The sequence below is a fragment of the Amblyomma mixtum genome, chromosome 3 (genome assembly GCF_055824585.1).
Source record: "Amblyomma mixtum isolate Tamu chromosome 3, ASM5582458v1, whole genome shotgun sequence".
Lineage (NCBI taxonomy): Eukaryota > Metazoa > Arthropoda > Arachnida > Ixodida > Ixodidae > Amblyomma > Amblyomma mixtum.
The window spans coordinates 98,216,352-98,231,663 of NC_143014.1; the positions used below are offsets into that span (position 1 = coordinate 98,216,352).

Genomic DNA, 15,312 nt, shown 5'->3' on the forward strand with positions numbered 1-15,312 from the left:
GGAGTTTCTCTGCTGCACTGCACTTGTGAAACGTGTCGCGACAAAGACGAGACCACGCGGGCACGCAAAGCTCGTAGCTTCGAAGCACCAAAACATACCGAAACTCAGCTGGGCGCCTGTTGCGCCGCCAAGTATAGGTTTTCTTTGGCTTGCAACATTCAGGTTGCTTTTTTCCGTTTTCCCCGTGTGGTGAAAAAGCATTAGCGTTTTCAAAACAAAACTTATATACTTCAATACTGAAACGCATAACCTTCATCCACGTTTGTCAGCCTCAACGATCTGTAGCTGCTTTAGAGTATTTCGTCATCGCGCTTTTACTTTCGAGATTGGCCTGTGGCAGCGGTATCTGTAGTTATTTGTTTATTATACCAACAGAGCCCACAGGCATTGCATTTGGAGAGGATATACAGAAAGAGAAAACATGATATAAGCAGAGTCGGCCACAGTACAAATCAATATCGTATCAAGAAACAATGACAAAACAGAAAAAGAAAAAGCTCACAGAACCGCAAAATTGAAATGGTCAGTGTAGAACAGAAAAGAAAACATCATTAGACACAATACAAGCAGTTTGTGCAGGCAATTTGTTCCAACCGCGTATTGTTTCGGGAAAAAAAGACAATCGAAGTACATCAGTCTTAGCGGCGATCTCCCGTACCAAACTGTGGTCTAGGCGGTCAGAGATATAGCGAGGTGCTAGTAAATATTTCGCCTTTTCAATACCAACAGAACAATGATAAATCGCGGGGAAAACTTCGTTGACGGATTTCCAAGTGCTCCCATTGAAGTGTTTATTTCACAGTCTCCGCAGAAGTATCTTTACTGTAAATCCCTCACCCAAACCGGGTAGCTAGATTATGGACCCTTTCTCATTTGTCTCTGTCTCGTACCGCTGGAGGGTTTCAAATTCTGCAGGTATATCCAAGAATCGACCTAACATTGGTCTTGTACAATAATTCTTTAGTAGGTAAAGGAAAAGATCTGCCATTTCGACGCAAAAAGCCCAACGCTTTCGTAGCTCTGGCTGCAACATGATCTACCCGTCTCTGCCGCCTTAGTTGAGATGTAAAGTAAACACCGTAGTATATACTGTGAAACTTGATTTAACGTTATGCCATTTCAATTGTATGACTGCTTACGTGTGGTTTTTTTTCTTTCTCGTAAATGTCATGCAGACGGTTTTATTTCAACTTAATCTCATATACCAATTTACACACTGTTCGCTGATTCTGTCTAGGTCTTGTTGGAGAGCATGTGCATCATCCGCGCCTTTTTTGTTCTTGCTCTTTTCTACCTTACTTTACAAGCTAGAGCTTTGTTTTCAGTAACAGCAGTCTTCTATCGATACAAGCCAACTCCAATTTCTCCTCAGTGTCCCTTTAACAGGAGATAAAATTGGCACCACTCCTGTACTCCTGTACTTTGCTTCCCGCTACAACAGTCATCAAAATATTTGACGTGCTTCGCCGCCTACAGGTACTTCGAGGACTTCACAATAAACCTGACAACGAGCACTTCCAACCTGACCAAGCTGTACACTCAGGTAGGCATCCCAACAGGTTCTTCCTAATATGCTGCTGAAACTACGAAACCGTTGCACCGAGCTCACCTCGGTGAAGCAAGGTGCAGCTCAGTGTAGAGTTAGTCCTCGTCGCAGAACAGTGAAGATTCGTAAGTTAAAGTTAGTCGAAATTTAGGCGTGTTCTGGAGGAATGGAAAGCGACGGCTTGCCTTTGGGGCAACGTTAGGGAGACTGTTGCCCTGGCCGCGTTTGCAAGCACCCGGACGTTCCTTCCAGGAGGCCGTGGACTTCATCGAGAAGCAGGCTGCGCGGCGCCAGCCCTTCTTCCTGTACTGGGCGCCGGACGCTACGCACGCGCCCGTCTACTCGTCCGAGGAGTTCAGGAGCCGCAGCCAGAGAGGACCGTGAGTGATTTCAGGCTACTCAAGACATTCAGCAAAATGAGACTGCCTTATTTCGGTACGACAGTGGATCCATGCATGTGCTGCACGGTTAATTTGCGCGTCTCTTCTCCCATATTAAGCAAGTTCAGCGCAGACAGACAGAAGCGCGAAGGAAGGATCACAAGAAGACAAGCGTCGTGATCCTTTCTTGACGCATATTTACGTGAGGACGCATATTAAGTGAGGATATATATTAAGTGAGGACGCATATTTACAGCCCAATTTTCTGTTCTTCCCGCATACGCTCACCACCGAGTAAATAAACAAATAACTGGACTGGAAGACCCAACACAATACATACACGTGAAAGGCACCGAAGTTGGTACTATAGTCTGCTCAGTCTGGTTGGTAGATGGCAACTAGGTATTGCATCGTTTTTCGATCTCTAGCTCTCAGTCTTTAGCTTACCTCAACTTCTTATCAATACGTGGTCACTTTCCGTTCAAGACTTGCTGGCATCATGCAGTGAAAATAGAGCAGAATTATGTGTACTCTCGAGCTATGGTATGCCATGAATTCGGGTGTATTTAATTTCTGCGATTATTGCAAGGTACCACTCCGCACCACAATGAAGTCGTGTTAACATACGCCATCGTAGATCTATTCAGTTTTCGAACCGTCGTTAATACTGGATGTTGGAAAAAAAAAGGGTAAGCATCCGAAACATGCATGCCTTTTAACCGTGGTGTTGCGATTCTGGCCTGATGCCTGAAAGCTTTTCAGCTACAAAAAGCAACTGCGACTTCGTTTCAATAAAAAAGACGAGGCGAATTGCGCTCTAGGGGTAGCATTCACACTACGTGAGAGACGGATTAAAAAAAAGTGCACTTTTGCACTGCTTGCCACTGCATCCAGCAGTATTAATTGTATAGCAGTCACGTACAGTCTAAACACCTTTACGTCGTAATAATATGATTCGTGCTTTAAATAGAAGGAGGTGCGCGAGAGTTTCAACTAGAACAGTTGTACAGCGTCTGAAGAAGTGCAAATGGTGCGACTTCATAAATGATATCCTTGTTCTGAAAGTTATTGTCCCCACTCCGAACGTAACGCGCGACTCGTTGGTGAAGCACAAGGCTGCGTGGATGCTGATACGTCATACTACGACATCGATGTCGTTCACGCCGGAAAAGGTCTCACAGACAGCTATCGCTGTCAAAAAAAAAAATGAAAAGAATTGCGTGCTATTCGCCTCCAGTACCCCATGGCAGGAATGCGTCGTGCTGCACCACGTTTTCTTGCCATATACATGGTCTGTTCTGAAAGTAGTAGGACTGGTTTTTTCCTGGGCGAACGGGCGGACGAGAGGTGGTCTGCGCGTGCTGGATCGTTGAAGGGGGATATTGGGAATGCTGGGGAAAATCAGCAGTCAGCTCTCGGTCGTTGAAGAGAGGAGGTCGCTTGTATCTGTGAAGCCCTGTCGAAACGTCTCGTCACGAAGAATCGTCGAGCGTTTACTGGATCAGCGATACGCTATCAAATGTTGAGTAAATCTTTGTAAAACGGGCAAAGAGACTCGCAACATGGTTAAGGAGGCCTACGGTGACGCTTCCATGGGTAGATCAGGGGTTTTTTGAGTGGCACAAGCTTTTTCGAGAAGATAAGGAAAGAGTGGAGGAAGACTACCGCTCCAGACGCCCTTCGACCAGCAAGACCAACGAAAATGTGTAGCGAGTGAAACATTTACCTAACAGTGATCGTAGAATGAGTATCAGAATGATTGCTGATGACTTGAGCATTCGTCAAACCCAAATTTTTGACATCGTGACAGAAAACTTATCCATGAGGAAAGCGTGCGCGAAGTTGGTGCCGGGAGTGTTGTCAGAGGAGGAAAAGGCCAACCGGTAGGACCTTCTTCATCATGTGAATGAGGACCCCAATTTTTTGCCCAGCACAAGGCGGCAACGCTGCCTCAGCCCCCCTACAGCCTCGACTTGGCCCCGCCAGACTTTTTTCTATTCCCGAGAATAAAATCGACGCTCGAGGGGAAGCATCACGGATCGGTAGAGGTGGTTCAACAGGCCGTGACGAGGGAGCTAAACAGCATTCCGGTCCAGGCGTTCCTGGAGGCGTACGAAAACTGTAAAACTCATTAGCAGCAGCGTGTAGGTGCGGAAGGGTGCTACCTTGAAAAATTGTAATCGTTTGTACTATTCTCTTCAATAAATTTTGTTTAAAAAAATGAGTCCTACTACTTTCAGAACAGACCATGTATATGAGTCGTCAGTAAACAAACCTTTATGCACTCGTTTCGCTGTGATTGTCTTCCGTGCTGTCGCCCAGCAGGACAGTGACCGAGTGATCGATGTCGCGAGCGAAACCTTGTCCACCGGTCACGCTTCCTATACGGCCTATAGTGTCCAAGGTCGTCGTGAAGGCTTGGCTGCATCACACGCTGGAGACGCCACTGTAAAATGCATTCCTCGCCCGCAGCATGCGAACGCGATCCTGCTGCCGTTTCGCTGATTTTGGCTTGGCTGCGTCTCTCGTTTCTCGGCGCTGTTTCTGTGTCATGAAGGTTAATTGTTGCATCATCCTGCAGTTCGTGGTGCCCTCACATTCGAAGCACCCGTCACACTTCCGATATTAGTGACTGATCGACCTAGCTGGCAATTCATAGCCAAGTTTGAACGGAAGAAAAGGACAACAGACACGAGCGGGTTCCATGTTCGACGCAGCTGCCGCCGTTGCGACGCGCGCCTTTCACCTGTTTATAATGCGTTAGCATTGATATTGCCATCTTCGAAAAAAGCGACCGTCGTCGGCAATAAAATTGGAAGACTGAAACACACCCCGCCGGAGAGACTTGTCCTGAGACAATTCGCCCCACGCGAACCTAGACCAATAGCACAAAAATGAGAGCACGCATTACAGTAGCACCCATACCACGAAATATGCACCCCGAATAGTACACCGGTAGAAGCAATGGCAAGGGCCAAGGCTCTCAACAGAACATACGGCGACGACCACGACACCCTCTCTACGGATGCTGCAGACTGTCCAACTACAAAGGAGAGGCGAAGCCATAATATCAGCTTCAGTATACGGACCCACTACAGCACGGAAGCAGAAAAGTGCAATAGCCCTCGCTGTCAGCACTCGCCCCCAAGACAACCCAATTAACACTACGTATTTTCCGGTGTATAAGACGCACCCCTGTATAAGACGCACATGCCATATATGCAGGCTGTCATTGAAAAAGTTGGTATATAAGACGCACCCGTGTATAAGACGCACCCCAATTTAGCCACTTAGGCTAGTGAGGCTTAATTAAACACGCTTGCATGACCGTCACGAAATTCACCGTACCGGTGAGAAATTCTTAAGCAAACGCTAAGTGATCGAAAAAGGCAACACTCACGCCATACCCGCCCACGTTTTAGAAAAAAGAAAGAACGAAAGAGCTCGCCCATATGTCCATAACAACATTTTATTTCTGCTTAAAACCTTCGAAGTCTTCATCTTCGAATGTGGTATCAAAAAGTTCGCCCATTTCTGGAGGCAACGCAACTGACACATTCTCTTCTCACTACATACACGGAGCAAAGAAAGTTGCAAAGGGTGGCTAAAAAAGAACGCCGGCTTGTCTTGGCTTGTCCTGACAATGGCGAGAAGCGTGTTTGTCGCCATCTTTTGGCATTTCACATTACTTTTGCTTGGGGCCTCCGAAACGGTGCGTGTTTCCGATCCAGGAAGTCATCATCCCCGTCGTTTCATGATAAAGTTCACTTAAAAAAAGTGGCTCATAACGGTCCACGAATTGAAATATTAACCATGCTACAACAGCGTCATTGGTAGTGATATTTGTTCGGTGAAAAAAACTTCAACAAGAGCCTGAGTAATTTCTGAACTCGCAAAAAAAGGAAAAATTAGCGTATAAGACGCACCCTTGTATAGGACGCATCAACAAGATTTTTGAAAAAAAGTCGCGTCTTATACACCGGAAAATACGGTATATCGAACTCACAAGAAGCATGCCGAAACTATGCGCAAGGACGCATCTCGCTGATTGCACTCAAATCCTGCACCGAAACAAATACATCCCGCCGGTCCACCTATAGTCTGGACACCTGTGCATACGTCTCCCCCTGGTAATGAGCGAATTCATGCGATAGCCAAATATCTCGCCCTCCAGGCACCGGTGGAAGGCCGACCACACCCAGACAGGGCAAAAAGTATCCTCCTTATATAAGTATACACACTATACAACACCACAGGCTATCCCGTAAAACACTCCCTCCACCACACGCAAAACTAATCCACGAAGAAGCTGCCAAATGGCGCCAGCTTCAAACACCTCCCCCATACTCGTGCTCAGGCGCACCTTCTAACCAACCAGATACCCAGAGCGATGCCCGTCCTGCGAAGGACACCCAAACCTTCCACACCCATCATTCCATGTGGAAATGCCCCCACCCAGCCTCCCAAACCAAAGCTCTCTCCCCTCCTAATGGAAAGCCACTCTTTCCAGCCCAGGCCTGGACAACTAGCGCAGACTGATCGACCGCGCAAGCCGGATCACAGCAGCCAATAAGGCCCTTAACTAAGGGCTCCACCCTCTGGCACCGACCCTCTGGCACCGACCGACCGAGAGGTCGGTCGGTTTGTCGGTCGGTCGGCGATAGATGTGTGAAGCCTCGAATAAGAGCTGAGGGGCGTATGTGTATAGAGAAGGATGTGTTTGGAGCAGGAGCACCGTGGAAAGTAGAAAATCACAGCGGCCCTTCAGAGCTGGCGGAGGAGGTGGCAAGCACGCAGGTGAGGAGAATGGTGTGATCTCTTGGAGCGCATTCGACATCACGACCTGCCCTTAAAGGGCGTGAAGGGCGCAGCTCTTTTCCCCGACGTGGACAAACGGGAAACCGGACAGTAACCTCTGAGTACCTTCCGATATGCGCTGTCAGTTAATAAAGAAATCAAGAAGAACCTGAACAATTCTAACCGGCAGATTTATTTGTTATCCAACTTTATAGACACCTCGTGTACACAGTACATATATACAAACACAGTACTCCTACGCTAATACGTCCCCGATATGCTAATAAATTCGAAGCGTAACCCGTGACGCACTTCCCGGAAGCCACGTTCGCCATGCCTTCCTCTTGGCGACCCCTGCAGGTACGGGGACGCCGTGATGGAGTTGGACCACAGTGTGGGCGTCATACTGGACGCACTTCGGCGCACCGGCACGGATAACAACACTCTCGTCTTCTTCACGTCAGACAACGGAGCAGCGCTGGTCAGCAAAACAAGAGGCACGTTCACAGGTCGAACGCAGCGCAAATGTCGGGCGTCGATTTACGCTGCGTTGGACTGCTGCGCTGCGTTGGTCGATTTGCGCTTGACGAATCGTCGGGCGTCGCAAATCGACGCCGACGAATCGGCAAATGCCTCCCCCTCCAGCTTATGGCATCGACAGATTCTCCTCCTTGACCGACTCTCACCCCTCCCGCTTGACCGATCCCCTTGGACTTGCTATAGTCGGATAGAAATAAAGAAAAAAAGTGGCTTTTCCCCGTCAAAGGACCCCCTTCCAGCCAATGGCTTCAGCTGATTCTCATTGCCCAGCTAGCGAAAAATTCAGGAAGTGACATGACAATGTTGGAAGAAGCCATCCCCAACAATGCAAGGAGGGTACTATTCCCTCTCATCTGTCACTCCCTGCATTGTCCGGCTATAGCAGGTTCATGAGAATCGACCAACAACATTGGCTGGAAGGGGGACCTTTGACGGGGAAAAGCCGCTTTTTTCTTTAATTGTATCCGACTATATCGTGAAATCACAGGGGGTGGCAGATGGAAGGGATAACCGCGGCTTAATCGAATTAACCGCAGTGTCATCAAAATCGGTTGACGCGCCATTTGGTTGGAGGGCCTCCTTTGAGGGGCATCTGCAGCTCCGTTCTTGAGTTGTACCCGACTATAAGCTCCTCATTTTCAGGAAGAAATCGGGTTTAAGCCGATTTTTAAGAAATATGATCGGGGTGCAAGAATCGGGCAAAAATCGGGTTTTACCCGTAAACGAAGAGCTCTACGTATATGCCATGTACTGTGGTTTACGCGGCAGTGATTTCTGGATGAAGCTATTGAGAGCGCCTTTGTCACCATAAAGTAAGCGAAAGCGTGATAATTCATATAGTTTGGCTGCTCCCTCGCACTACAGCATGCATACATCATAGTTAAACCGAAAATGTAGCTTTTATCGCCAACGAAGCAACAAATCTCTCCCCGAGTCACGCGAGTCGCAGTAGTAGTGCTCCGACGCAATGCCGCACGGATGTTTCTGAAGCCATCTACGCTCCTCGGCATTCATTACGAACTCGACGAGAATCGTACATAATATAGAAGAATAGAATTTACGAAACTTTAAAATATATGCTTATACTAGTAACACCTCGTGATGGAGTTGTAGAACAGCTGTCATGACCAGGTTTTTTTGTTTTTTTTTTAATGCATGTCCGCCTTGTTCTTGAAGCTGGACGAGCGCTGCTAGATGAGTACTAACCGATCACGGGATTCCACAGGAGGTAGCAACGGACCTTTCCTGTGTGGCAAGCAGACCACATTCGAAGGTGGCCTCCGAGAGCCCGCGATCGCTTGGTGGCCCGACACCGTCCCGGCTGGAAAGGTGAGCCTCAGAATGTAGCCTTTCTGCCACCTCGCGGCTTGCGCAGCGCGCGGAAGATGAGTGCAGGTATGCCCGTGCGCACACGCTAATTTTGCCGCGGAGCAGTGGTAAAAGCCACCGGCACAGTTAATAGACGAGTTTAGCACACCGGAGAATAGAGAGATTTAGCATACCGGAGACGGTCTATCGGGCGAAAGCTCAAAAGTGCCACGCGCATGTGCAGGCCCTCTTCCGGCGCGAAGAGGCCTTTGCCCTCTTCGGATACAATTGCGAATATATGCGAAGAGGCGCATATATGCGCCTGTGTTACTGTGTGTTACTGCACGTGTGTTGCTGAGTGAGGACGTCTATGCTCGGCAATGATCGCTCGATTGACCATCGGTATCTGCCGCTCGACTGCCGCGTGGTGCCCTCCCAAACTGCCCTTGAAAAGGTCATGACACCACTTTTCAGATTCAAGCTGCTTATTGCATGTTATACGCTATGCATCTAGGAACTGGACAAAATATGAGCTCATTTGGTGCAACGAGTAATTTGTGCTTGAAGTTTTAAATCTTATATAGTTCTCCTGGACCATGTGGCAGTCGGGCAACACTGGCGCGCTCGCGAACCATGACGACCGTGATGACGACATAAGCGGACGGTCACTTTCTTTCTCGCGACTGAAGTGACTGAACGACTGAACTGCGCACTGTGCGTAGTGAGCGTAGTGGAGGGTGTTGTTCGTTGCTCGGCCTATAGGAGCGGAGGGGTGAAGGGAGGACTTGGAGAGAAAATGCGTGGTCTTTGTACTGCTGGGGAATCCATTCTCCTCGACAGGGGGACAAAGGCATCGAAAGCCTGTGTGCAATTCCCTTTTCTGTCTAGCTTCTGCCCGATCTCGGCAACTTCACCACAATGTGCCTCGGCCGGACTAGAGTAGGCGCGCGCTCTGTTCAGTACCGACCATGCCTGTGGCAGTTTTGCAACAGACGACGGCGCTGTCGGGTCATGACGTCACTCAGCCTGCTTCAGCATGGCCGTCCCTACTAGAGGGAAGGGCTTAGAGCCGATAATTTGTAATTGCAATTTCTAGCTCAGATGCGAGCCTAGAACCCTACTTCTTATTTAAGTACGCATTACAACGTCGTGGCTAGAAGCTCCAGCGTAAAACCACGATTTGTTCGTAGACCATGTCATAACCCCTTTAAGACGATGGAGGCAGCGCGAGGCGCACGCAAGGGTGGTCGCGTGGTCGCGAACCGACCGAAGCTACGCGTAGCTGGGTACGACCAGTAAGAGCTTTCGCTGTAGTTTGGAGTTTAAACGGCGCTGTCAGCTGTTCACACTCCCACTCGGGATAATTTCTGTTAACAGTGTGCAGGAAGAAAGACTGCTATGTCAAGTTCCAGACGCATGCAGCATGCATTTCCAACAGAGAAGTGGGACTTAGTTGTACTGAACATGGAGTTGAACCTCTTTCTGAATGAAAAGAATGGAAAGTATACGCGAACGGTGTGTGCAAATGGTGTGCCCCCGCAGGAGCTGAGCGGTGTGGCAGCTACGGTGCTGGACTTGCTGCCGACGCTGTGCGAGCTGGCCGGCGTGACGCTACCACCGACTTTGGTCTTGGATGGCACCAGCTTGGTGCCCTTGCTGCTCGGAGGACTGTCGCCAGCAGACCCGCAGATCCAGCGCGACAGGCAGGTGACACCCTGCACGCAGAACTTGCGTATACGCGCTGCAGTCGACTTCGTACATCTGGGTCTGCTCCTGCATGGAGCTTGCGTTCAGTGACGAAAATCCAAGACCTGCTGGCAACCACCAGAAAGCATGGGAAAAAAAATGTTTGGCAGGTATCCGACACAGCAGGTATAAAAGAAGAAATGGTTACGGGCAAGCACTGTCGGCTGCACGAGCCGGCTTGTGGTAATCACACGAGGTTTTCGAGTTGCTGATGAGGAGAATGAAATTCAGCGAGCATTACAATTGTTCCAAATTTTATCATCTCACAAAGTTGCGACGCATGCAGCTCTTGAGTGCAGATGTGGCGCGTGCGCAGGCCGGTGTTCTTCTACCGTGGCAACGAGCTGATGGCGGTGCGCTGTGGATCGTACAAGGCCCATTTCTGGACGTGGACAAACTCCTGGGAGGAATTCAAGCAGGTGTGCTGCGCGAATCAGCCCCAACGGACATTCCCGCGCGTCGCACAGACGCCCTGTTGCCGAGACGCATTCAGCGTCCGCATTTTGTAATGCAGTATAGTTCTCGTAGAGACCTTCACTACGCTGAGAGACAGTTGCCACATTTCGTAATTGTGATTAAGATGCCAATGTGCCAAAGAGAATAATAACTGATCTCCACTATCTCGGTACACACACGAATTGCTGTTAAAGAACGCGCGTATCACGTGTGCTCACCGTCACGCAGTCAGGGCTATAGGGTGTCGAAAAAAGAAGCCTTCGTTTCGTCGTTTCTTGATGTCTCGCTTTCACGGCAAGCCAAACAAGGCAGTCGTTTCAAATGCACGCCATTAGTTACGATGGTTGGTCTCCGAGGGCTCTGTGACTCTTTACTGGCTACTGGCCACCGGTTTGTGGCCAACCTGCCAGGTGGGTACACCTGGCAGGTCTTCACCTGGGTGAAAGGTACATCTGGGTGAAGGGCTTAAAGGTGAATGCCTTCAGAGTAAAGGCGCTTAGCTCAAAGGATTTTGTGGTAAAGGCCTTTCGGGTGAAGGCCTTCATGGTAAATGCCTTTAGGAATAAAGCCTTCATGCCAAAGGCTTTTATGGTAAAGGCCTTTAGATCAAGCTCCTTTAGCACGTAAGGACCTTAAGTGTACACCGCAACTAGTGTTACTGCGCAATATTCCGCACTTAGAGATGCTAAACTGTCTGCTAATATTCAGTGCGCTAGCACTTACAGGGGCCATTCCCCGCACTTAGCCGTTGTGTGTTTGTCTTAAGCCTGTTTTGTGGCAGGTGAGAAGCCCGCCCATCGGGCCAGCCGGCAGTTCAATTAGTCATGAGAGGCTGCTCGGGAAAAGCAACCTGGATCGCAGCCCAACCCAAGCAACCCGACTCCCAGAGGTAGCAGCACCTGTCATATAGAAGGGCAGTGGCGCATCGCTTGACCGCTGCACCACTGCGCCAGGAGTGGTAGCAAGACTCCCAGGGGTCTGTGAAAGTAGAGAATGACCAATTCCGCATGTATGGACATTACTCCAGTATCGCTATCTGAACAACTGCCATCCGCGAGAAATGGATCTGAACACCGGAACCAAAGCGAAAACCGAACTGCTATAGCGCACCTAAATTCGCATTCGGCCCAACTACGCAAATCGACCATCATTTCTTTATTTTTTTCTTGTTTTGTGCCAATCTTGTGTTTCAGGAGTTGTGCACCATGTAGTCTCTGAGCAATTATTGCCCAACAGAAAAGAACTGAATTGCAGTGACAGATCCAGCTTCCTAATTTCCGCCCCTCAAGTTTCTTCCATGCTCCAAATCCCAAATCAACATCTTAAAAGTTTTCGTCCGTCAGTTTTGATTTCGGGAATGTGGGTCATTTACTATGGTTTGTGATGGAACAGCGCAAAACACCAGGACAAGAAACAAGCGCTGCTCTCAAATCAGATTAAAGACTTAGTCGCTCATATCATGCAGGAAAAATAAATTTCGGAACCTTCGTTGCTGATACGTGTGCTGGCCTGAGTTCAAGAGCATAATAGAAAGAAGCAGCGCGAATAGACAAGGACGAACACAAGACAAAAGGACTGGCGCTTCATTTTCGTCCATGTCCATTCGCGCTGCTTCTTTTTATTGTGCATTCTGACCAACAAGCCCAAATCAAGACTCTAGTTCAAGAGTAGCCTGATGAAGGTCGTCGCTGGCCTTAGTGACTTCCTTAGCATTTGTTTTGATGTAGGTGGTCAAGCACGAAAAGAGTGAGATTTTTTTCTGTACCCACTCCCCTCGTGTATCCTGGCGAGTACGAAGTGCCGTAACCATGAATCAAGAATCTTCTTTGCCCGGGATTGTCTGAGGTTGAGAGCGACACAGTGTGCGACGATAATTTTACTTCTGTGTTCGACGAAAGCGATGCATGGTTCATCATTTTTTTCCGCTCTGGAGTCTTTAAAGAGCATATAGAACACACTAATTAAATTGCTGCCGGAAAGCGCACATACAAATTCTAATATCCAAAGCTATATATATATATATATATATATATATATATATATATCAAAAATGAATTCTTTTCTCATCAATTAGCTTTAAGCGACAACATATTCAGTAATACTCTAAACTGATCAACACCACAAAATAAATAAATTAATTAAAAAGAAAAATCCCCTGTTTCCGTTGTTTTCTGTGGCTGTTGGCTTCTTTCCGGTTTTATTATATATATATATATACTGCCACATGTCATGCGAAACGAAAAAGTATGTTCCAATTTTAATTCCGGTTCTTTTTGGCAGCGTTTGCGTTAATTAGCTCTCGATAGTTCCACATGTCTCGAGGCGGCGAGAAATGGAAGAAATAGCAAGCGCCCGAAAGAAAGAAAGCAGCGAGTAAGCGGAAACTTTGTAGGGTGCAAAACGGCCTCCCCCTCTGCTACGCCTTTGGTACAAGCAGAATGAATCCCGTGTGTTTTTCGCTGTCATTTCCTCCTGCCAGCTTTTATTTGATGCCTACAAACACAAAGCCAGCGTAGTCAGATGCATACACTCCAACCAAAGCCTATCTTTAGGATTTTTTTAACTCCGCAGCTCTTCCTGCTTTCCCCCTTGGGCACTGTTAACGCGGTGGAAGGGGCAGGAGCAGGCCCTGCGTCGCACGCAGTCAGCGGTCAGTCGCGCGTCAATATACCGCCAGTATACAATCACCAATATGCAAATAATCACCGCCAGGAGCTGGCCTTGAAGCGATCAAGCAAGATAACCTAAGGCGACAACAGTGCACAATCTATAGTCTAAAAGTATGCCTCGTGCATGGGCGTCCGGAAGGGGGGGCAAGGGGGGGCGGTTGCCCCCCCTTGGAATTACGGATATTATTTATGCCCTACCAGAAAACAACTACAAACCTACCGCCTCCCTCATCCCCAGACATCGGGTGCACCCCCCTGGAAAAAGTTCTGCGGACGCCCTTGGCCTCGTGCGGTGCTCTAGAAGCGGCCTTCACTGCATATCAAAGAAATGTGCCACGGAATTAAACACCAGATATTGAGCATCACCCGGATATAAGAGGCGTCCCACAGAGCCCTCGGTAACGCATATCTTCCAGAGTATAGGACTATCGGTATACAGTGCAGAGGCGGATTTTTTGTCACTTTTGTTTGGAGTGGGCTCCTATTGAACAATGCATTTCTTGGGTTTTTTTCGTCAATAAAACGGTGTTCAGCATAGTTTTCCCATAAATATTCCTGGTTCGGGGCTCAGTGCGCTGCTGTGGTTCATGATGGTGCACGGTTCCCTGTGTTGCGTGAGGAGTCGCTGCGACTACCGTATTCGTTGCGCTCAGGGCATCGACTTCTGCCCCGGCGTGGTTGTCGACAAGGTGACGTCGCACGAACAGCAGAACCACACGGCGTTGCCGGTCCTCTTCCACTTGGGACGCGACCCTGGCGAGAAGTACCCCGTCAAGTGCGTATACCGGTCTCGTTCTCTGGCCTGCGTCGAGGCACTTAGGGCGAGGGTCACAAAGCTTTTCTCGCGTACGGTTCTTGAGCGGCCGGCGCCTTTCTCGCTGCCAGTCACGGAACACTCTTCCTCCGGATACGGCCCCGAGGGGCGCATTGATTAAGGATTCTTATGGTCAGTCCTGCCTTTGATATCAGAACGTCAGCGACTTGCATTGATTGCTACCTGTCAGCCCAGACGTCACTGGCGGTGTAGATGCAGCAGTGAGAGAGACAAAACAATAGGCCGAGAAAAGAACCGTTTCGAGACACAGCCTCCGAAAAGACGGTGGAGGACAGGACAACAACATAAGGGGCTCTGACGCTAGGAGGTTTTTGTCTCGCCGCCTCACCGGCCACTAAGTGTCGTACTTGACCGAACGCAAGGCACAGCGCGCATTTCAAAAGAACAGAAGCGCGATAAAAAGAAAAACTTTGTGCAGAAATCTGTTGCAGCGACGATCCACCGTCGATGCTGCTTTCCAGTATCCTGGTCACCACAGAATCTGAGCAAATGAGCGGCAACGCGTGTTCACTCCGAACAGCCTGACCATGTCTGCAGTTAGGTAAATACTCTATATGCAATGATTACAGCGACTAGTGGTGAAATAAACGGGCACGAAGTAAGAACGGTGGCGCAGTCGTTGCTGGATGATGGGAAAGTTTACCCGGAAAAAGATAGAGCGCCTCTGTTTTCACGCTTCATTAGAAGGGACCTCTTCGGCCGAGTCGCTGCACTTTACAAGCAGTCGAGTTCCTTTTCGCTTTCATTGTTGTAACGTGCCATATCCAGTACAGAGCAGCGCGCTTTTTTCTTTTGTCTTCTTCGTTCTGCAGCCCGAAAAGCGAAGAGTATAGGAAAAGTATGGCGTCCATCCTCAACATTTACCACGAGCACAAGGCAGCGCTAGTTCCGGGCAAACCGCAACTGGATTGGTGTGACGCCGCTGTCATGGTAAGTAGGCTGTATTGAAGCGCAGAAATGTACGAAAAAAAATATGCTTGAGATATTGTATCATTATTCGCGAACTAGCACATCTGCTAATGGTGTTTCGACTTG

The 15,312-nt window shown here is 48.7% G+C and overlaps 1 protein-coding gene across 2 annotated transcripts in view; it reads left to right on the forward strand.

Annotated features, from left to right (window-relative positions):
- Positions 1–15,312, forward strand: part of LOC149351102 (N-acetylgalactosamine-6-sulfatase-like) — a 58,476-nt gene that overhangs the window by 24,158 nt on the left and 19,006 nt on the right. Inside the window, exons 6-14 of one of the 2 annotated variants that reach the window (XR_016290517.1) lie at positions 1,477–1,543; positions 1,799–1,926; positions 7,084–7,220; positions 8,489–8,592; positions 10,114–10,274; positions 10,634–10,736; positions 14,096–14,217; positions 14,696–14,818; positions 15,090–15,207. Coding sequence is in view for 1 of the 2 variants with exons in the window: in XM_089580329.1 (XP_089436455.1) it covers positions 1,477–1,543; positions 1,799–1,926; positions 7,084–7,220; positions 8,489–8,592; positions 10,114–10,274; positions 10,634–10,736; positions 14,096–14,217; positions 15,090–15,207 (940 nt within the window). In the remaining variant the exon portion in view is untranslated. Of the gene's footprint in view, positions 1–1,476; positions 1,544–1,798; positions 1,927–7,083; positions 7,221–8,488; positions 8,593–10,113; positions 10,275–10,633; positions 10,737–14,095; positions 14,218–14,695; positions 14,819–15,089; positions 15,208–15,312 lie in introns of those variants that run through there. The other variant, XM_089580329.1, reaches the window with a different exon arrangement.